This window comes from Gadus macrocephalus, chromosome 12, assembly GCF_031168955.1.
Source record: "Gadus macrocephalus chromosome 12, ASM3116895v1".
NCBI classification, from domain to species: domain Eukaryota; kingdom Metazoa; phylum Chordata; class Actinopteri; order Gadiformes; family Gadidae; genus Gadus; species Gadus macrocephalus.
The window spans coordinates 11,428,205-11,450,574 of NC_082393.1; the positions used below are offsets into that span (position 1 = coordinate 11,428,205).

At 42.6% G+C, this 22,370-nt stretch overlaps 2 protein-coding genes across 16 annotated transcripts in view; both read left to right on the forward strand.

The window, feature by feature from the left end:
• The window catches only part of exoc1 (exocyst complex component 1), a 17,457-nt gene extending 13,041 nt beyond the window's left edge, over positions 1-4,416 (forward strand). For 5 of the 7 annotated variants that reach the window (XM_060068025.1, XM_060068028.1, XM_060068029.1 and 2 more), the window contains 9 exons: positions 599-643; positions 1,043-1,206; positions 1,306-1,419; positions 1,796-1,875; positions 2,082-2,310; positions 2,852-3,035; positions 3,135-3,334; positions 3,630-3,824; positions 3,936-4,416. In XM_060068025.1, coding sequence (XP_059924008.1) covers positions 599-643; positions 1,043-1,206; positions 1,306-1,419; positions 1,796-1,875; positions 2,082-2,310; positions 2,852-3,035; positions 3,135-3,334; positions 3,630-3,824; positions 3,936-4,088 — 1,364 coding nt within the window. In that variant the 3' untranslated portion in view covers positions 4,089-4,416. The remainder of the gene's footprint in view (positions 1-598; positions 644-1,042; positions 1,207-1,305; positions 1,420-1,795; positions 1,876-2,081; positions 2,311-2,851; positions 3,036-3,134; positions 3,335-3,629; positions 3,825-3,935) is intronic. The other 2 variants (XM_060068030.1, XM_060068031.1) reach the window with 1 other exon arrangement.
• Positions 4,350-22,370, forward strand: part of cep135 (centrosomal protein 135) — a 27,298-nt gene continuing 9,277 nt past the window's right edge. For 3 of the 9 annotated variants that reach the window (XR_009528505.1, XM_060068015.1, XM_060068020.1), the window contains exons 1-18: positions 4,535-4,675; positions 5,154-5,274; positions 5,388-5,578; positions 7,051-7,218; positions 11,873-12,038; positions 12,316-12,400; positions 12,576-12,704; positions 14,447-14,662; positions 15,061-15,126; positions 15,274-15,424; positions 15,583-15,812; positions 16,134-16,286; positions 16,564-16,704; positions 17,061-17,138; positions 17,321-17,472; positions 19,869-19,984; positions 20,797-20,951; positions 21,043-21,098. Coding sequence is in view for 8 of the 9 variants with exons in the window: in XM_060068015.1 (XP_059923998.1) it covers positions 5,162-5,274; positions 5,388-5,578; positions 7,051-7,218; positions 11,873-12,038; positions 12,316-12,400; positions 12,576-12,704; positions 14,447-14,662; positions 15,061-15,126; positions 15,274-15,424; positions 15,583-15,812; positions 16,134-16,286; positions 16,564-16,704; positions 17,061-17,138; positions 17,321-17,472; positions 19,869-19,984; positions 20,797-20,951; positions 21,043-21,098 (2,366 nt within the window). In the remaining variant the exon portion in view is untranslated. Of the gene's footprint in view, positions 4,485-4,534; positions 4,767-5,153; positions 5,275-5,387; positions 5,579-7,050; positions 7,219-11,872; positions 12,039-12,315; positions 12,401-12,575; positions 12,705-14,446; positions 14,663-15,060; positions 15,127-15,273; positions 15,425-15,582; positions 15,813-16,133; positions 16,287-16,563; positions 16,705-17,060; positions 17,139-17,320; positions 17,473-19,868; positions 19,985-20,796; positions 20,952-21,042; positions 21,099-22,370 lie in introns of those variants that run through there. The other 6 variants (XM_060068017.1, XM_060068018.1, XM_060068019.1 and 3 more) reach the window with 6 other exon arrangements.

Genomic DNA, 22,370 nt, shown 5'->3' on the forward strand with positions numbered 1-22,370 from the left:
GGCACAACATGCTCAAACAACGCGTCTTGTGTACATTGGTGAGGTGAGCGTGCAGCTGCCTGAGCGAGCGTGCTTTCATGTTGTACGGTAAAATTCAATCTCCTCTTTTTTACTCCAGCTAAAGTTGTTAGTTAGCTAGGCGAGTAGGAGCACAATCTGCAGGATACTAAGCGCAATAACATTTAAAAAAAAAAAAAAAAAAATCGGTTGTAATCTGTGTCTTTTTGGAAGATGTCGATTATTTTCAAAAAGGCTATAATCGGCCGATTAAATCGGCAGGCCGATGAATCGGTCGGGCCCTACTTTGTATATATGTATAAAAATATCACTTGTCAGTGGTTTGTTAGCATTGTATAAAGTAGGACTCTGCTTGCCTTTGGTTTTGCTCAACACAAGTACTCTGCTTTCCCTGTTAAATGTCACCTTCCCTGTGAAAACAAAGTTTGAATTTTGTTTTCTGAACATTTGATCGCCTTAGCAACGTCTAGAGACCCTGTACGTCTAACCTGTACCTAGTGGCTCACTTACCTTGTGCTGCATGTTTTTAAGCCCTAACCTGTCTTTGTCTCTGATGCCTGCCTTTCTAACTGACCTCCAGCTACGCTTCCGCGGAAAGAAAGTGCACTCAAACAGGAATCCGAGAGTAAGTATCCCCCTGCACAGGGAAGTTCCACCTGCTTTTTATGCCGTCTGCTCCTCTCTGCTAAAGGTGTTACTTTGCCCAAGATCTTTTGCTTTCCTCTTCAGATAACTAACATGAAAATGTCCTGTTACATACTAACTACGCCATTAGCCCAGTGCTCTTTTACCCCAAAAAAGCTGTTTACATTGTAACACAATTTAGTTCAATCATAGATGTGACTCAGAATAACAGAATAACGAATTACTAACGGACCGATTAATTGTACTTATTGGTGGATGGTTGGATGTTCTTGGTGTGGTGTCCATGGTCACTTCTGAGATGTGGTGTGGTCTTTATCCAAAAGTACTATTTTAATTAAGGAACACAATTTTGAGTCTGACCTTCCTTGTGCTGTCCCAGGCCTGCATGGCAGCTCTGGCAAGCTAACGGGATCTACATCTAGCCTAAACAAGCTGGCAGTGCAGGGCTCCAACAGTCGGCGCTCCCAGTCGTCCTCACTGCTCGACATGGGCAACATGTCTGCCTCCGACCTGGACGTGGCCGACCGAACCAAGTTTGACAAGGTGACACTTCAGTGGTTCTAGTGCACTGAACAGCCTGTGGTTCTTTTCTTGGGATGATCCTGGGAATACGTTTGCATTAAACTGTCATCCTGTTGCCAGATCTTTGAGCAAGTCCTCAGTGAGCTGGAGCCTCTGTGTCTGGCAGAACAAGACTTTATCAGCAAGTTCTTCAAGCTGCAGCAGCATGCCACCGTCCAGCCGCCCCTGGCTCAGGTACAACTGACAGCTTCGAAGTGGCTGCAAAAAGGGAATCTTACATTACACAACAGCACTGACAAATGACTATCACCAATTGATTAGAGTCAGAGGGATTTGCAGCAAACCGGGCCATCACAACCGTTTATCTAGTATCGGGCAGGAACGATATGATGACGAACAGAGGTGTGTTGTGCTGTTGAGGCATTTTCATAAACAACCAAGGTAACTGATGGGTCAAACATTTCCTTGCCTTGATTGGTATGACTTTGTCAGCAGAGCTCCCCGGGGAGTAGTTCTCCAGTGTTTCATGAGGTCCCGTTTGTCAATTGTCTCAGTTTTCTGAAAAGATTGGCTGCATGCATTCATTGAGATCTGTCATGTGTCTCCACAGCCAGAAACAGAAGAAACGGATGGAGCGATTACATCTAAAGTGACACCTCAGAGCGAACCTAGACCCTCCTTATCATCAGAGTGAGTTGTCTTTGGGGTTTCCTGAATCTGTTACCAAACACAAAAATACTCAATGCCCAACATAAACTAAACCAATGCATCCCGGCAGTACCAAACGCAAAAGTACATGGCCTTCCCTAACCCAATGACATTCCACACTTACTAACTCAGCGCCAGACCTTTTGTGTTTGTCTATCATCCTAAGCCAATGTTTACTGTCCACCCAGGAAAGACTTGGTACGGATGATGATGAACAAGATCTTCCAGAGCATCGAGACGGAGCTTAACAGTCTGATCGCGCTAGGGGACAAGATCGACAGCTTCCACTCTCTGTACATGCTGGTGAAGATGAGCCACCACGTGTGGACGGCAGAGAACGTGGACCCGGCCTCGTACCTCAGCACCACACTGGGGAATGTGCTGGTCACCGTCAAGAGGAACTTTGACAAATGCATTGTGAGGGTTACTCAACTCCGTGTGTGTGTGTGTGTGTGTGTGTGTGTGTGTGTGTGTGTGTGTGTGTGTGTGTGTGTGTGTGTGTGTGTGTGTGTGTGTGTGTGTGTGTGTGTGTGTGTGTGTGTGTGTGTGTGTGTGACAAGGTTTACACCTTGAGCTATCTGCATTGCTTGACCCACATTCAAAATTCCAAGTCTAGACCCTCCCTTAAGTCATACTGGTAAATAAATCATTAACCACAATCATAAATCATTGGTGGTGAGTAGAGTTTGTCAGGCCCCCTCTTTGTTAAAAAAAAGAGTAATGCCGGCCCCCTATTTTTGGTTAACATTGGCTGGCCAAGTTCACGGGCGTCTGCTACAGAGCTTCTTCATTGTGATGTTCCACCGCAATGACTGCCTCCGTTTACTGAGTATTGGAACGTCATTGGTAGGAATATTGTTTTGGCCATAGTTTAGTAGTTAATTGTGAAATTATTTACTTTAACTTTGGGAAACACCAGCTTATGAGTATCATGAAAATAATCCATCTATTCTCCCAGTCTGGTCAGATCAAACAGATGGAGGATGTGAAGATCTCCAAGAAAAGCAAAGTGGGGATACTTACTTTTGTCACAGGCTTTGAGGAGTTTGCCGAGCTGGCCGAAACGATCTTCAGGAACGCTGAGCGGCGTGGAGATCTGGACAAGGCTTATGTCAAGCTGATCAGAGCTGTCTTCATGAATGGTGACACAAAATCACATAACTCATCATTGACTGCTTCTAGCTGGTGTGTCAAAAGAGGAGACGGGGAATATCTGCTTTCTTATTGGTTTCTGTCTCAAGTTGAAAAGGTGGCCAATGAGAGCCAGAAGACGCCACGGGATGTTGTGATGATGGAGAATTTCCACCACATCTTCTCTACGCTCTCCCGCTTAAAAATCTCCTGCCTGGAGGCAGAGAGGAGGGAAGCCAAGCACAAGTATACCGAGCACCTGCAGTCCTACGTCATCAACTCTCTTGGTCAGCCTCTGGAGAAGCTCAATGTAAGTCTTTGTTGCTATCATGACCATATATGCTCACTGTGTGATGTAGGGACTAGGGTGTTGGTTAAGGGTTCAATCCCCAATGCCTACCTTCTGCATCCTTGAGCAAGACGCCTTATCCCTGCATGTTCCAAAATTAGCTTTTTCCAAATTACTGCAAGTACCTTTGGTTAAAAGCTAATGCTTAATATATAAATAATAAATAATAATAAAGGGTTTAATAAATTGGTACCAAACGGCTTATATAACTACAATCAACTACAATTAACTATATTCGGTTTGGTCCTATTTCCAGCATTTCTTTGAAGGAGTTGAGGCACGTGTGGCACAGGGTGTGCGTGAGGAGGAGGTGAGCTACCAGCTCGCTTTTAACAAACAGGAACTGCGTAAAGTTATCAAAGAGTATCCAGGCAAGGAGGTGAAGAAGGGCCTGGACAACCTGTACAAAAAAGTAGATAAACACTTGTGCGAAGAAGAGAGCCTACTGCAGGTGAGAAGGACAAGAGAAAATGGCTAAAGCTCTTATTGCTTCATGAAAACAAAACTGTAACCCAATCTTGTTGATTCGTAAATGGTTGCAACTCTTTTTTTTCTCCAATAGGTGGTATGGCACTCGATGCAAGATGAGTTCATCCGCCAGTACAAGCACTTTGAGGATTTGATTGGCCGTTGTTATCCCGGATCTGGAATTACAATGGAATTTACCATACAAGACATGCTGGAGTATTTCTCTAGCATCGCACAGTCTCATTAATTTAGCTGCTCCGCGTTACTGTTTAGTTTACTAATTAACTAATGCTTCACAATGACAAAAAACACTACACCGCAAATCATTTAAACTCTCGTGCGTGTGTCAATACGTGTCTGTTTTACAGAAGTGCAAACCAATTTATAGTGTACTCTGCAAAAATGCTAAATAGATCCATAAATATTTTGTGTCCATTTATCTTCCTGCATCTCATTATGCGCATCTTGTAACACATCCATATCATGTATATTTCAATGATGCTTTCTGCATGTGTTTTTTTTCTCCTTTGTAATTGTTAAGCGAAATATGCACAATAAACCATTGTTACTCCGCCTCTCTGTGCAATCCCAGGGTACAAATCACGCCAGCCTTCACTGCTCGTCGTTTCCATGGTGTTTCTCGGTCAGTCGCAGTCGGCGCCCTTTTTAAAACACTTGGCGCGGAAAACAAGCTGTCCGTAGTACTAGTGTTTACCGTGTAACGTCTATCATTTATTATATGCGTGAGGGAAACAACGGATTATGGTGCATGTGAATCCTACCTTCGTCACATGAGAAGCTGAACTGTTGGACTGGATGCTAGCTGTGTACAAGGTGGGGTGGCAGTAGTGGTCATGGAGATGGCATTGCTAATGGTGCTTTGTGTTATCAAGACAGAACTTGGACTGCTGCCACACGAGTAGATGTAAGAAGCACTAAGATCTAAAGGTTAAACATTATACTTCAGATACGAGTTCGGAGCTATCGTTGCTAACGACACATCCTGCCGGCTAACTGTTACTACCCCCCTTCACTTTAGGCGTCTTTGAGTGTTATTAATTATTATTCTTCATGTTTAACCTCTGTTTTCCTTTTATTCCTAGTCTGTTTTACATAGTTTTGAATGATGACCATATGCTCTGTAAGGTGACCTTGGGTGTCTTGAAAGGCGCCTCTAAATTAAATGTATTATTATTATTATTATTACCATGGCGCCTGTTAAACATGGCGAACAAGCGGTACCACCAGATAGATGACATTGTCTCAGAATTATCGTAATGTTTGTTGCTTGCCTGCCTCTGCTATTTGATAGATTAAAAAATGAGCACCACCGCAGAGAGGAAGTTCCTCAGTCTGAGGAGACGTCTGGATCAGTTGGGGTACCGTCAGCCACTGGGCATCGAGACGTTACCACTGGTCGAACAACTATTTAGGTAAGACATGTTTCACTGGCTATTTCTGAATGAACGAACCCGCCAGTCTGACACGCTTACTAAAATGACGTACAGATGAACTTGTTCTAAATAAATTCATTTTGGAATCACAGTGATATGATACACACAACCGAGAGTTTGCGCAATGCCAAACTTTCTGCTGGGAAAACTGAAAAAGAAGGCAGAAACTTTGACGCTTTACTGGAACCATACAAGACCGACAATGCCCGGGTGGTCAAGGAGAACAACGAGCTGCACCTCGCCCTTCTCAGGTTAAAAGAGGACAAGGACCGTGTTTTTAGAGGTAAGTGATTTAACTTCGGTCATACTTTGAGTTGTTTATGCAGATGCATGCCATGTCAACACATTTCTAACCGTACGTCCCAATGTTGAGGGAACCAACTCCTAGGGTGACCGCTCCAGACGTTTCCGGGGACAGTCCCCGTTTTCAGTGACCTGTCCCCAGCTACTGCTGACCCCGGAACTGTCCCATTGTCTCATTATGGCTGAAAGATCCGAAATTGGATTAAGGAAAAAACGAAAATGTTGACCAAACGTAGTTGCGCACCCTACTCATTGCACAGGCTAATGCCAGACAGAACAAGCGCCGCTCTGCAAAGAGCTCAGAGCAGAATGCCCATCTAGAATGCCCATAATTCTGGTATTTTGATTGGTGGAATAGCTGCGCGGTAGAATATTTACCCTTCGCGAGAGGAAGCAACAGGTACTCCATTCTTTCATGGCATTGATGCATCCATTCAGCCAGTTTGTGGGTCACGCCCACTTTTAAATGTAAATTACATGGTCTAAAGATAAATCGGTGTATGGCATGAGACATGCCCCACCCTCCTCATTACTGTGCGGCCCACGCATAATAAATTGGGTACGGTTATTTGTAATTTTTGATTTTTGATTTTTACTTCAATTATTTCAAGTTACGGACCATTCACAATAAGACATTTAATATCGCACAACAAGAGGAGATGTATCATGCCAGGTTGTAGCTGTTGCTATTTCCCACCCATATTAAGGGAAAACTGATTCAACCAACTTAAAAACATACATTTTCTAAAACCATATAGTATATACCCTCAAGTTGTCATTCAACATGAACTGTAGCATTTTCCATTTAAAAGTCTTCCCCAAACCTTCCGAAAATCATATGGTGTAAGGAGGAGGCCTTAGTATGGGGCAAGTGACTGGCTGATCCCTGTTTATTACAATTGATTTTATGGATGTTCTTGATCTCAGCTACTTTGATCAGAGGAAAAAACAATTGTTAATCAATTCCTTTGCAATTTAGGAGAAATGGGGTGAGAGAAATTACTTTATGAATGGTAAGGGCAGTGTCCCCATTTTAGTTTTTCAAAGACAAAAGCACTACATGCTTTCAAGGTTTTTACGCCTCTGAACCGAAAATGTCCCTGGATTTTGTCACAGAAATCAGGTCGACCAACTCCTTTTTCAGATTTAACCATAATAATCACAGGAAGATGTGTATTAGTACATACGTATGAAGTTTCTGATTCTGTTGGATTCTGTTCTCAACTGCCCTGTAAATACACATTACAAGTACTTTGCGAAGGATCTTTTCTACAGAGCCCCCTCTGACATTTGATCAGTGGATACGCTATCTCAAATCCTAAAGCAGGCCTAACATTAATTTAACGTGTTCATAATGTTGTGCTGAATTACCATCTAGAAAGTTAAACAAGTCACATTCACAAAAGTACTCCTTATCCCTATCCAAAACGTAGTATCTCTTTCTTGTTTTAGAGCTCAAGTCACATGTCCGAAAACAGGAGAACGACACCACTGACCTGAAGTTCCTAAACAACCAGTACGTGCACAAGGTGCGCTGCCTGGAGAAGGACAGTAAGACCAAGTCTGAACGCATTCAGCAGCTACAAGAGAAGAACATGCAAGCTGTGGTACAGACACCAGGTAATACTAGGGCTGGGCGATATGAGCAAAATATCATATCCCGACATAGGTCATTCATATCCCGATAACGATATATATCACAATATAGCACATTTTCTGTAAATTCAATGAATAATTAGTTTATATAAAATGACCACATGGAATGGCCTATTTCGTATTACATTTAGAATTATATACTCTGCAAATAAAGATAACTTACTCATGAATATTTGTCTCCTTTTATTTAGAACATTTGTGCAAATTATGCATGCAACAAAATATTAAATATGAATGTATAAATATAAAACGGTAAATAGAAAACATTTTTTTGGTTGGTTTTCAAAAATATTAAAACCAACCTTACCAATAGTCTTTAACAGTAGAACTTTGTATTGTAGAGGCAAACAAAAATGAATACAGGCCTAACATAAATATTGGTCTATAAAATACGAAATGTAAACATGGAACACTTTCAAGTTTAAACCAATGCAGCAATTTAAGGCTCAAAATATAAAAATATATGATATAACAAATAAGTTTTAAGCACTCAACGACTGTTCTTTTGTTGATTTCATCTGTAGACTCTCCGTACTGTTTGTCGTGATTCATTCGTAGATGGTAAAATAGGTTGGTGGTGTTTGAGTCTGGTGAGGGGACCGGTTTGCGGCATACTTTGCAAAGTACGTTTTTCTGGTCCGTGTCCGACTTTTCAAACCCAAACCATGTCCATGCGATAGAGGTAGCCCCTCTTTTAGATATGAGCTCACTTTGTCTTGGCTGGTCGTCGGAGTCCTTCTCCTGTCCTTCTCCATTTTCACGTTCACTCTCCTCCATGTTAGTTTGTGTTGCATTCATGTGCCATGCGGAAGAATGTAAAGCGTCGTCCAAATGACGTAAAATATTGCCGGAAAGAGTGTGATTTGCGACAAGACGATGTAAACGATAGAGCATAATATGAAACGATAGACATTTTTATATCATCACACGATATATATCGTCATATCGCCCAGCCCTAGGTAATACCAGGACCCTGGACCAGTCCTGTTTAGGGAATCGACCGATGTGGATTTTTTAGGGCCGATACCGATATTTTTTCATTAGGCTTAGTCGACAACCGATACGCCGATACCGATTTTCTTGAGCCGATATTTGGAGCCGATAATACCCTGGAAATCCAGAGTTCTCGCGAGAGCACAATTTGAATTTACTCAGCGAGTCACTCTGGGAACGAGCAATATACTCATGTATATTCTGGATCTTCCCTGGCCCAGAACATTAATCAATGACATCGATGTATTAATTAGGGCTGGCCTGAATTATTAGAATATTCGAATACTCGTTCGGAAAATTAGTATTCGAAGCTTAAAGGCCCACTATGCAACTTTTTTAGCCAAAATTACATTAAGTATGCAGGTTGAGAGTTATGCTGATGGTTCTGCATCCATTTCTGGGTCGATTGGTGGGTGTCATTTTCCCATGTCGCCTCTACAGTGAAAAAGCGCATATGCAACTTGATCTGCTCGGACCGGGACATTCCGGATGTGACGCAGCGGAAGTATCCTCGAAAATGTAGTCAGATTGTAGTTTCGAAAATGCTTTACGGCACAGACACACACCCAAACATGGCACCGGCTAGATATAAACAGCCAGTTGCGAGGCAATTGTTGCATTCATCATGGATCAATCGACTGATAAGGAACCCAAGAGGCGACTGTCGGTGGAACAAAAGAAGAATGGACCAGAAAATAGATCAGACACGAGTGAAAGGGGAACTATGCAACTTTTTTGGCTTGATTTACCTTAATATAACAGGCTAGGAGTCATTGCGATGGTTCCATTATACATTTTTGTTCGATTGTTCGTTGTTTCAACTCCCCCTTGCGCATCTTGGCGGAGAAAAGGAATATGTTTCTGCCGGCGACCCGCCGCCCACTCTCGCGGGAGTCTCGGGTCTCGCGAAGTAACGAATTGCTTTACGGCACAGACCCCCAAACACGGAACCGGCTCGATATAAACACAAGTAACTAAGGGATTGTTGTTACATTCATCATAGATCAGCCGACTAAAAAGAGACAGAGAAACCCAATGTCGGAGGAACAGAAGAAGAGAAAAGGGAGACTGACCGACAGAGAGGCCAGACACGAGTAAACGTTGGGCAAGCTTTTCAGGAATAGCGTGAACTGAAAGAAAAAGAAGACTGCAAATCAGACTCCGACTTGGCCGTGTTGCTTTTGAAATTGAAAGTACCCTTGGGTGAACTTTGTCCTTGTGGTATTCTTGATGTTGATAGTCTCTGTACACATGTGTTTGATCAAACCATTTTGTTGTGAGCCCTGTAAAAATTGTTTTCTCGACCGTTTTGTTGTGAGCCCTGTATGTTTCTAGCTTGCTTGGTTGCAACCATATAAACACCTTTGTTTCCATTGGTGTTTTGCTGTTCGTCTGTCTCGTCCCCCTGATACAGACTGAATCCCCGAATCCAGGTTCTTGTTTATTTATATTATTATGTTGGCCAACACTCTCACACTGATTGTTCTGTTCAACCTAAGATAAAATAATTATAATCTAGGATATAAATTCTCCCCGTCAACTATAAAAAAGGATGGCTTTATGTTTATTGCAATACAAATACACCATTTTAAAAATGTATAACCTTGCCTACACTTCATGAACATTTACTTCGGACATGGCTCCACGCATTCGCCGGCTTCTTTGAAAACAAATGCACATGGCTCGCGTAGAAGTGCATGGGGAAGGGTCGTCAACGAGTTGTTACGACAGTGTTGTAAAATATCTACTACGAAGCTGTAGGGGGCGCTGTGTAGAGAAATGTGCGTGCCAAAACCAAGAAAACAGCGAAGAAATTCCCGAAGTTGCATAGTGGGCCTTTAAATCAGTATTCAGAGCTTCGTTTTTTCTTTTTTCACGTACGTGACGTTACCAGAGCGAGGGAGGCAAACTATAAGCGTCAGCGACACCAAGCAGAGAAGCGAGAGAGGTGGAGGAAGAATAGATATCTTGTTTCCATTTACTTCATAACACAACATTAGCGGGATCTCTGGAGGAAAAGTAATACTTAAAACCTTAGCTTAGTTGTTTGTTTACGTTCGCTGTACAGCGCCGCGCCAATCAACTGTGACTGGCTTGCTGCAGAGCGTGCGCGTCTTGGGAATACCCGGTCAATATAATGGATATAATATGGACACATAAGACAATCAATATTCGGTATTTGTTATGGATTTATTGTACAAATTCCCTGAAAAGATGCACGTTCCAGGATGAATTGAAAAGCTCCCGTAAGGGCTGAGATGGCAGAGAACAGCTGATTTGGAACGGAGCAACAGCTGTTCGCTTTCACGCGGACAAACTAAGGAACTTCAACCTACTTAGGCCTACTAATTAACATTCAAAAGCTATTAAATCTTCAACAAAATATGCAGATACTGTCAAAATCGGTTCCAGGGAGTATATAGGGATTATTAATGTTGTTTTTGATGGTGTTTTTTTCTGTAACGAGTATTCGAATATTCGCTCGGAAAAACCAACGAGTATTCGAAGCCTGAAAAATGGCATTCGGGCCAGCCCTAGTATTAATATAGGCGGGCCAAAAGCGTTGCATTTTTATCGACCGGATACGGCAAGAGTCTTATCTATTGGTTAGCTCCACTGGTCTGGTTACGTCACCCCATGTATTCTTCTGATATTTTCAAACACATGCTTGGTGCAGCCCCTCGAGTTGGGCCATTTTCATTACTCGTTGCCAGACCCTATAGTTTTCTAGATGTGGTTTCTGGATTTCCAGGCTAAGCCTCCCTCAATTAACATCATAAAAAGGACACAATGATGATAGCAAATGTTAGTGTCTCAATTTTAAAAAGAATCGGCCGATACTGAAAGAAATATCGGCCAATACCGATGCACGTAAAACGCAAATATCGGCCGATAATATCGGCCGGCCGATATATCGGTCAATCACTAGTCTTGTTCAAATACAAATACGTTTGTTGCGCAAGCTGACACATCACATGTGACAGCATATAAACAGCATGTAAATAACAGTGCCTGCCACACAGGTTAAAGAAAACAAATTAAATCAAAACAGAGTTAACATTAATTATTGTGGTAATTTATCTACTGCACCTGTAACAACACAGACATACACAAAATAAGCAAAAGATCACATTGGATCTTCGACAGCGCAAGGGCGAGAAGGAATTTGACCCATACAAATACACGAGGGACGGTCAATCATGTGACCACATTGACAAAATCATGTGGCCACATGACCTTTGATATTTACAATGTGCAGACTCTACTCTTCTCCCTCTCTTCTTTCAAATCTGCCCTCAAAACATACCTTTTCACACTAGCCTTCCCCACCTAACTCCCACCTTATTCATGTTTAACCTCTTTTTCTTTTATTCCTAGTCTTGTCTTACAGGGCAATATGTAAAGCGTCTTAGAGTACCATATTAAGCGCTATATAAATTTCATTATTATTATTATTATTACTCTTTGATAGTAACCATGGATATGTGTGCCTTCTACTTGGCAGTGCTCCTTAAACACCATACAGTCAATGAATTAATAATTCTGAAAATAAATCGAATTAAGTATTCACAGAATATCTGTGGTTACTTATTGTTATTGGAATTGCATCTTTGCACTTGCACAGGAACAGATTTGTTCCATTTGATAGGTGGGAAGAAGCGCAGCATCCCTTTCAGACGCCAGAGAATGCAGATAGACGAGCTCACACCTCCGCCTGCCACCTCTGCATATCCCGTGCCACAGCCAGACGATCCCTACATCGCTGACCTGCTGCAGATGGCAGACATGAGGTTGGCTTTTCCACGTCTTTCACCATATTTTGTCACACTGCCCTTGAAAGGTTCAGAGTTCAAATGCCAGTCATTCTCTCTGTATGCGGTAATGCCGAGACAATACCTCAAAAGAGTCATACGTTGATAAAAGATTACATTTATTTGTATGAAAGCGTCTAAGGCTAATACTGGTAAACTGTTAATTACTTAGACACACAGAGGGATGTTTCCATCATAAAACTGTGTTTACACAAGTCATTCTAAAAAATCACTTTTGGTTGATTGATATTTCTAGGATTCAGGAGCTCCAGGAAGAAATCATGATGGTCAAACTGGATCTGGAAAAGTCCCAGGACTGTATGGAGCAGCTGAACCAGCAGGTGTGTGTGTGTGTGTGTGTGTGTGTGTGTGTGTGTGTGTGTGTGTGTGTGTGTGTGTGTGTGTGTGTGTGTGTGTGTGTGTGTGTGTGTGTGTGTGTGTGTGTGTGTGTGTGTGTGCGCGTTACAATGATCCAAACGCTTTTGTGTCTCTTATATTTCCATCTCCTGCTCGTAGATACAAGGGAGTGATAAAGAGGTTCAGCGTCTGAACCACGCCCTTAGCGGGGGACGCCCTCACAATGTCCTCTCCCTAGAGGCCCAGAATGTCAGCAATGAGAAAATGATTGCCCACCTTAACCTGCAGGTCAGTGGAATCTATTTCAATGCACGTGTATTTGCTGCCTGCAGTGACTGAAAAATGACTGTGAGGCAAGTGTTGGCCCTTACTGGTTTTATATAATAAAACCCCAATTCAAATGAATTTTGGACGTTGTTTAAAACTTCAATAAAAACTGAATACAATGGTTTGCAAGTCCTATATTCAATTGAATACAGTACAAAGACAAGATATTTAATGTTCAAACTGATAAACGGTATTGTTTTTTTGCAAATCACTCACTTGGAATTTGATGCCTGCAACACGTTCCAAAAAAGCTGGGACAGGGGCATGTTTACCACTGTGTTACATCACCTTTCCTTTTAACAACACTCAATAGGCATTTGGGAATTGAGGACACTAATTGTAGAAGGTTTGCATGTGGAATTCTTTCACATTCTGGCTTGATGTACATCTTCAGTTACTCAACAGTCCGGGTTGCTAAAATAAGCAGGGACGTCCCTGACGTAACTGCTTGGACGGTAGCATACGTGGCTCCAAAACCTGTATGTACCTTTCAGCATTAATGGTGCCCACACAGATTTGCAAGTTACCCATACCATGGTCACCAACACATCCCCATACCATCACAGATGCTGGCTTTTGAACTTTGCGCTGATAACAATCCGGATGGTCTTTTTCCTCTTTGGGACGGAGGACACAACGTCCATCATTTCCAAAAACAATTAGAAATGTGGATTTGTCAGACCACAGCACACCTTTCCACTTCCACGCGTCAGTCCGTCTCAGATGAGCTCGGGCCCAGAGAAGCCGGCGGCGTTGCTGGGTGTTGTTTGTTATATGGCTTTCGCTTTGCATGGTAGAGTTTTAACTTGCACTTGTAGATGTAACGACGAACTGTGTTCACTGACAATGGTTTTCTGAAATGTTCCTGAGCCCATGTGGTAATGTCCTTTACACATTGTTGTTGGTTTTTAATGCAGTGCCGCCTGAGGGATCGAAGTTCACAGGCGTTCAATGTTGTTTTTTCGGCCTTGTCGCTCACATGCAGAGATTTCTCCAGATTCTCTGAATCTTTTGATGATATTATATTATATTATGGACCGTAGATGATGAAATCCCTAAATTCCTTGCAATTGTATGTTGAGAAACGTTGTTCTTAAACTGTTGGGCTATTTGATCACGCAGTTCACAAAGTGGTGAACCTCTCCCTATCCTTGCTTGTGAATGACTGAGCCTTTCGGGGATCCTTTTTTTATACCCAATCATGACATTGACCTGTTGCCTTAAACTGTTCACGTGTGGAATGTTCAAAACGGGTGTTTTTTGAGCATTCCTCAACTTTCCCAGTCTTTTGTTGCCCCTGTCCCAGCTTTTTTGGAACGTGTTGCAGGCATGAAATTCAAAATGAGTGACTATTTGCGTATTCAATTTCAACTGAATACAAAGATTTGCAAATCTTTGTATTCAGTTTTTATTTACGTTTGTTTACACAACGTCCCAACTTCATTGGATTTGGGGTTGTATGAACAATTCTTCAAGGGATGCAGTGATGATGTATCAAAATATGAAATTCCCCTTTACTTTCTTGGTAACGCATATATACATTATACAATAAATCCCTGACTCACAATTGAATAATTTACCTATCAACAACTCCTCATTCTGGTTAGAGAGTCCAACTACACACTACCGAACCATGCTCATTGCTCATTGTTCCTCACAGAGCACATCGTCCCAACACGCCGTGTGACCTCTCCTTCCTACAGATAGAGTACCTGCAGGCGGCCAACAGCTCCATGGAGCAGAAGGTGGAGGCAGCGCAGCAGAGGAAGCAGGACGCCTCCAGCGAGTTTGCCGACCTGTCGGTGAAGAACCATGAGCTGTGCCAGGAGCTCAGCCACATCGACCACCTGGCCAAGCAGCTGGAGATGGACAAGGAGCTGGCTCTGCAGAAGGCCCACCAGGAGCTGCAGGAGGCCCAGGTCGGAGGGGGAGGGCTACTGGATGGGATGGAGGGGTGGAAAAGGGAAGGTGGTCATTGGATATGGACCTAGATGTTGAAGCAGCAGTGTGGTGCTTTTGAAGGGGAATGGGAAATGGCCTTTTATAAAACTGGGCTTTTTGGTTAGTAATGGCAACTTGGTTATTTTGTTAGTAACAAAAGAGTGGATTTTAATAAAATACCTTGCCCCGTATCCCCCCAAATAGTCTGGCTTTCTTTGTTGATTATGTGCCAAAGAAAGCTAGACTTTTACTTTTCATCGTCATCTGTCATTTTACATTGAATCGTGCTAAAGCAATGCCATTTCATGGATAAATTAAATGCCAATCATCATAACGCGGAGAAAAATACAACACAGGTTCTTTATTTTCTCATTAGAAGGAAATTCAGAGGCATCAGAACACCATCGAAGACCTCAAGAATGTCATCCAAACAATTAGAAGGGTATGTATATTCATTTTGTCATTCTGTCTCAGTCGTTTGCATTCATGCAGAAAGATTTGTTGGTGTTAAGGGCTACTTCGACTAAAGTGTAATTCTCAGTTTCAGAGTTTAATAACTAGCCTTACCTTTCATTTAATTTAAATTCAGGATCAGACTAAGGGGGACTATGAAAGGAACCATCTGAGTGACCAGCTGGTAGAAGTACAGCAGCAGAGAGACCAGCTGGAGGGTCTGGGGAACTTCATGGAGCAAGACAAAGCCAGGCTTCAGGACAAATTAGAGAAAATGACAGCAAACGGTAGGCTGCTTTTCTCAACGTAAAAACCTGTTCTGTTTGGGGTTTCCGGGGTCTTTATTGGTTTTAAGTTGGATAAAACCAATAAAGACCCAATAGCGATATTTGTTAGCAAAGTGTTTGTAACAAGTTTGTCCACTATCCTGCGTTCTGCCCACCAGACAGAGAGCTAATGCTGGAACTGGAGACCATGCGCGCCAAGCACGGCATCTGCAGGAAGGAGCGCTCTCCGTCCCGCCTGGACGCCTTCGTCAGGAGCTTAGAGGAAGAGAGAGACCACTACCGGAAGGTGGCAGAGCACTATAAGAGGGTCCGCCGACCAGAAAGCCTGAGCCTCAGCCCCATCCGGAGCCCAGGCCAGGAGTCAAGCCCCAACTCCAGGAGGCGAAGGGTAAGTGTGTGTCTATAGAGGGCTCTTATTTTGATAGAGCTAAGGTTATATATCTATATGATGTTGATGTTTTGATGTGAGACTGATTAATTTAATCTGGAATTATCATAAAAGTGCATTACAACCCTGAATTTTGTCCAACGTAACCTCTGTACCTGTATTAGAATGTTCTGATATCCATTTATGTCCCATCCAGGATGAATCTATTTCATCTTATCATATTAATAAGAATTGTATTTGTCACACAGATCAGATTCTGAACTATCTCCACCTAACTCAGTCCATTGCACTAATGGCCTTTTTATCTTCTCTGTCTCCAAGAGCCCTGGGGAGGCAGAGTTAGTGCGCGTTGCGAAGGAGCGAGACGATCTGAAGAGCATTCTTCTGGGAATCGAGCGGCACATGGAGGACATCCAGACGGACGTACAGGCTCTCCGTGTAGAAAGAGACCAGCTCAAGGCTCAACTCAAGCAGGCAGGAAATACCGAACCTCCCATCTTGGAGTCCAAGTCTGTCTGACGGAGCTATTTATGTTTGGAACAGTACGGTTTACATTACCCATCATCCAACACAGATGGAAAACTAGCTAAAATATCCTGTCAGGAGTGTATTCGTTATTTTGCGTGTGGGCATAGCTTTATTTGGTGTTCTGCACCGTTGGCCCTTTGAATTGTTGTTATGCGACACATTTAGATGATCAGCCTCTACAGTGTGTGTTATAACTTCACTGTGTGTTTGTGCATGACTTCAGCAGCAGGAGGAGCTAGGGATAGGCCGTAGCGCTGTGGGGGCTCCTGATGAAATCTCGCGGCTAAGGAAGGAGAGGGAAAAGGCAGACTCTGAGCTCCAGCTGGTCACCTCAGAGAGAGACGTCCTCATGGAACGCTTTAAGGTCTCCACGCCGTAGCAACCCCCAAATATCAGATGCATTCCCATAATCCCAGATCCTGACGGCATTAGGATGGATTAGGATTCGGTTGTCAAAATTGCGACATTAGATACATATTTCAATTGGAAATGACTTTGGCTTGATGCGTCTGCTGTACATTATTTGGATGGGAATGTCTCAGATGAGTGGAAGATGTGTCACATAATTCATTGTTTAAGATAAGGAATTAGAAATTTTTCAAGGATATTTGGTATTTTAACAAAATGTTAAACATTGATTTTGGTGATTACTTGCCATTGGGTTAAATTAGATTCATTTTAGTATTTTTGGTTGAGGCTTTCATGTTAATGTTTTTCCAGGTTTCCCAGAGTGCAACTCTGACAGAGAGACGGCAGGATGAAAGGAGGATTGAAGAGCTCGAGAATAACATCAAGAGTGTGAGTCTGAGGAGCCATTCAACACCAATCTGCTGCTCGGACATTAGACAAATATAACTTTTCAAGAAAGAAATGGTATATGTGTGACTTGTTGTCTGTGGGCTACCAACAGAAATCTTGACTTTTAAGTGTATGAATACTTTTCCTTTGACGTCACTGTTTTCTTTAACGTCTCGGTTCAGTTGGAGCAGGAGCGGCGGGAGCTGCGTTCTCAGCTGCTGGTTTTGAAGGAGAATAGGGAGGCGGAGGAGGAGGAGCTCCAGACACGCTCAAGAGCTCTGGTCCACACTGCAGAGGAGCTGGCCCAACACAGGGCTGAGAGCAGCAATCTCAGGTTGGTACCAAAGAGGAGAGCACATTCTTCTCATTTAGCATCCACAGAAACACCACTGAAGTTAAAGTAGCATCACCACTGTGACACCATAGTTACAGTACCATCAATACCGTGCCACCATAGTTACGGTAGCACCACTACATTGTCACTGCAGTAGGGCTACTCGTTTATGGAAAAAATCATAATCATGATTATTCTGGTCAATAGTGAAATCACGATTATTCAAACGATTATTTTTGAGTTTGAAAACATGATGTATTTATTCAGCATGTCTCTCCCAAAAAACACTTGGTAACTGAGAACTTTTCGCCTTAAAACAATGCACAAAATGGTCAAAAAGAAAATGTTCGAATCTAAAATAATGTACAGATATGTATCCAGCTTTTCTGCACTTTCTATAAAACATTTAATAAAAAAATAATAGTAACAAAATAAATAATAAAAATTTGATTATAATAGTTTTGTGATCGTTTGATGCTAAAATCGTAATCGCGGTCAAAATTTGAATAATTGCCCAGCCCTACGCTGCAGTAAAAGACTCTTAAGTGTCGCCCTACGCTGCAGTAACAGACTCTCAAGTGTCCCCCATTACGGTTTGTGCTGGGTGTTTGGACAATAATTGCATCATCCATTTGTTCAACTATAAGTAGGATGTGTACTAGGGCCCGACCGATATTGATTTTTGAGTGCCGATGCCGATTATTTTCAGAGAAAAATTACGATTACGATTTAATCGGCCGATTTATAAAAAAAAAAAAAAAAAAAAAAACGTAGTTTTTGATACCTTAAATATACTTTAAACACTTTTGACGAATATGTGAATTGAATGCAGAATCTTTGAGTGTTTTAGAATACATTTACAGTCAAAAATGAGTGTAATGTAAAATGTAAAATAAATAACTAACTCCCAATGTGCTGCGCTCGTGAGCAGTGACTAACACGTGCGTGCTGAGCAGTATGGTCTCACCGTTAGAGTCTACAGTATAACAGATTAACATGGCCTGGGACCTAAAGAAAAACAGGCACAACATGCTCAAACAACGCGCCTTGTGTACATTGGTGAGGTGAGCGCGCAGCTGCCTGAGCGAGCGTGCTTTCATGTTGTACGGTAAAATTCAATCTCCTCTTTTTTACTCCAGCTAAAGTTGTTAGTTAGCAAGGCGAGTAGGAGCGCAATCTGCAGGATACTAATCGCAATAACATTTATATAAAAAAAAATAAAAATCGGTTGTAATCTGCGTCTTTTTGATCGATGCCGATTATTTTCAAAAAGGCTATAATCGGCCGATTAAATCGGCAGGCCGATAAATCGGTCGGGCCCTAATGTGTACAGTTGCTTAGACCAGGGGTTTTCAAAGTGTGAGAGAGTGAGCCCCCCCTCAGAGAAGAAATTTCAGCTGAGCCCCCCCCCCCCCAATTTTTTTTTCTAAATACCTGTTTTGAAAGCTATCTTAATTATTTTACACATTTTAAACATCTCTGATCATAATTTTAAAACATTTGAAACATATTTTTGAAACATTTGAAACATATTTTTTCAGCAACACGTCAGAATATTTTAAACATATTTCTGAAACATTACAACATCTTTGTGCGTTTTTAAACACATTTCTTAACACAATTTAGCAACTTTATCTAGGCATGTTTTAGCTTAACCTTTTTTAAAAACATTTGAACATCTTAATCTGTGTAAACTGCCAGTTTACACAGATTCATTCAGGGTCGAATCAGATCTACCTTTTCAGTCCAGAGATTCGACTATTCGGCGGGGTTTGTTTACCGGCGTTGCTATGGTGACCTAAATTATTATAAGCAACTGAAAACGATGCCGGATTGAAACTAAAACTGTGATTCTGAAAAAAGTATAAAAGCTATCAAAATTTCGTTTGTTTAATGGTTTGAACGATGGTAAACGGTTGAAAAATGAATGAGTTACGATGTCTAGAAGTAGGTGTATCAGAATGGGCTGACGTCTTCAATGAAAACAGCTGAAAACAAAGCGGCATGAAACTAAAACTGTGATTCTGAAGAAATTTTAAATATCGAAATTCTGTTTAGATATTATTGAAGATACAAGTGTGTACATTTGTTAAATGGTTTGCACGAAGATAAACGGTTGACAATTTATTTAGTTATGTTACTTCTACAGTTGAAGTACGACTGATGATTTGAATCATCGACTTTCAGTTTTTTTTTCGGGTTTATTTTTTTCTCACATCGCGCCCCCCCTGAAGAACTCTGGCGCCCCCCAGGGGGGGCGCGCCCCACAGTTTGAAAACCACTGGCTTAGACAGTTAAATTGGACATTGGGATTGAATGTCCTCACATGTATCTTTTTTGCTGAAATTGAAGCCCACTCTAGTCTGCCTTGTGTTGATGATGTCATGCGTGTCCAGGCTGCTGCAGGACCAGATGGAGCACTTGCTGTCCGACGTCCAACGAAGACTGTCGGTCAAAACCAATGAGCTCCATGCAACCCAGATGCACATCACACAACTGGAGGAGAGACTAGGTGAGCTTCTGTACATGGATGAACCGAGGGGAGGGGAAGGGCTGCAAGGGGCTGACTCAAAGACCAATGGAGGCATCTGCTGCATTTTCTTTTCCACACATCTATTCAGAAAATTAAGTTAACTTCAATTCACTTTAATGTGAATTGTGATTCCTATATAAAAAAAGGCATTAATTACCCTGATTTCTTTGCATGATTTAGTTGTGATTTTCGTACAGTGTCAAAATCTGGAGGAATGAATTTGTTATGTATTTTGTTAATAATTTGTTGCTAAGGGTGCACTCACACTAGGCCATCTGGCCGTGGCCGTTGGCCGTCGCAACTGTGGCCTGGCCACGGTAGGCTCTTGTACATACGTCATCACATCGTAACACGTCATCACCAAGCGTCCGCTGCATGGACCATAATAAAGTCTGCCGCCAGTCAGAGTTCTAACAACAATGGACAACAACACACAGAACACAGTTCGCACTTTGCTGAGTCTGTTGCTTATTTGGATATATGTTTGACGTTTAATGGGAAAGAAGGCTCGTCGCCTTTATTATGTCCGTGGTCGTCGCATGGACTATACGTCATCCAGCTCAGGTTGCGTAGCCGTGCGTGTGCGCGTGTCGGCTCATTAGCATCTGTACCGTAGCGGCCCGTGCCGTAGCAGCACACCTCTCCCAAGTGGCCAAATTGGCCCGGCCTGGCCAGACTGGCCACACTCACACTGGCAGATTTGAGCACGGTTAGGTGCTAAAACGGCCACGGCCAGATGGCCTAGTGTGAGTGCACCCTCAGTTCCATGTCAATACGTTTCCACCTCCCAGGGGTGCTGAGTGGCGTGGTCTCCTCCCACAAGGAGGAGGTGGCTGCTCTTCACAAGTCCATCACCGCCTTGGACCAGGAGAAGGACACCCTGCAGGACGAGGTAGACCTCAAGACCGAGAGGCTGGTGAAGCTCCAGGAGGAGCTGGCCAGGAAGGTAGCGGTTTCCTTCCAGTCACAACCTTCTTCCTGCACTTCCCGTCTGGTTCATCCGGTCTCATTTCCTAACCTCTATTCCTGTTGCACAGGAAGAGCCCCTGGAGGATCTCAGAATCACAGTCACAAACATGGACAACTCTCTAAGGTAAGTGTTACGACCATTCTAGGGGGTAACATGAACCCAACTTATTTTTCTTTTTGCTTTTGATCCTTATAACCTTGCTTGTTTCTTTTTAGTGGATCCCAATTTTTATGTGTAGCCTGCATGTCAAGCGTATCATGATATGGCAATAGGCGTGGAATTCTGTACAAGCCTACATAGGCTTCGCTCCCACCTTGCACAGATGTTGTCAATTGTGCTAAACAAATAAACTAAACTCAAGAGTTTTGGTTTAAGGAAACAAAAATATTTATTGTAAAAAGATATCTATTCCAGAATAAGCTAAACATCAGGGTGAGCCTTGGCCAAAATAACCAACATAAGGGACTAACCTTAAAGATCCCATGCCATGCTATTTTATGGATGCTTTAATATAGGTATTAGTGGGCCACAAACACAGTATTCAAAGACGTCCCCGAAATTCAGCCGTGGTGCAGAGTTACAGCCACTCCGAACCAGTCGCACATTGAGCTTCCCCCAAACGCGCTGTTTCGGTGGGCGTGTCAAGGCAGGTCAAGGAGGGGGGTGGGGGTGTGGCCCTGAGCAGCTTGTAGCCACAGTACCATTCGCTCTGGTTACGGTGGGCGTGTCAAGGCAGGTCAAGGAGGGGGGTGGGGGTGTGGCCCTGAGCAGCTTGTAGCCACAGTACCATGCGCTCTGTTTACGGTGGATGTATCGCAATGGCTCGTAGAAACCCATATTATACATAGATATCTATATAATATAATACATATTATCACCTGGCCCTGAGCAGCTTGTAGCCACGGTACCATGCGCTCTGTTTACGGTGGATGTATCGCAATGGCTCTTAGAAACCCATATTATACATAGATATCTATATCATATAATATATAATATATATTATCACGGCCAAAAGCTGTGTGAGCCTCCAGACGATAGGCTATTATGAATCTCAAACGACCGCGTCTTCTTCAGATTGATGTGGAAGTGGAAGAACCAGAGACGTCGGAGAACCCGACGAAGTCCTTTGTGATTCATTATATCGTCTGGAGGTGCACACAGCTTTTGGCCGTGATAATATGTATTCTTTGATATAGATATCTATGTATTATATGATATTATTTAGATGTAGAGCCCCAGGACTGTAACGCAAGTGTTGTACAGTTCCTTGTTATTTGGATAACCGTTCTGCTGTTGGTGTGATGGCGCATAACACGTCGGACTCTCGTCTCTGGTATTTCTACAACGAGACTCGTAGTGGGGGTTATCTCAGCCATGTTTGAGAATGAATTGGGG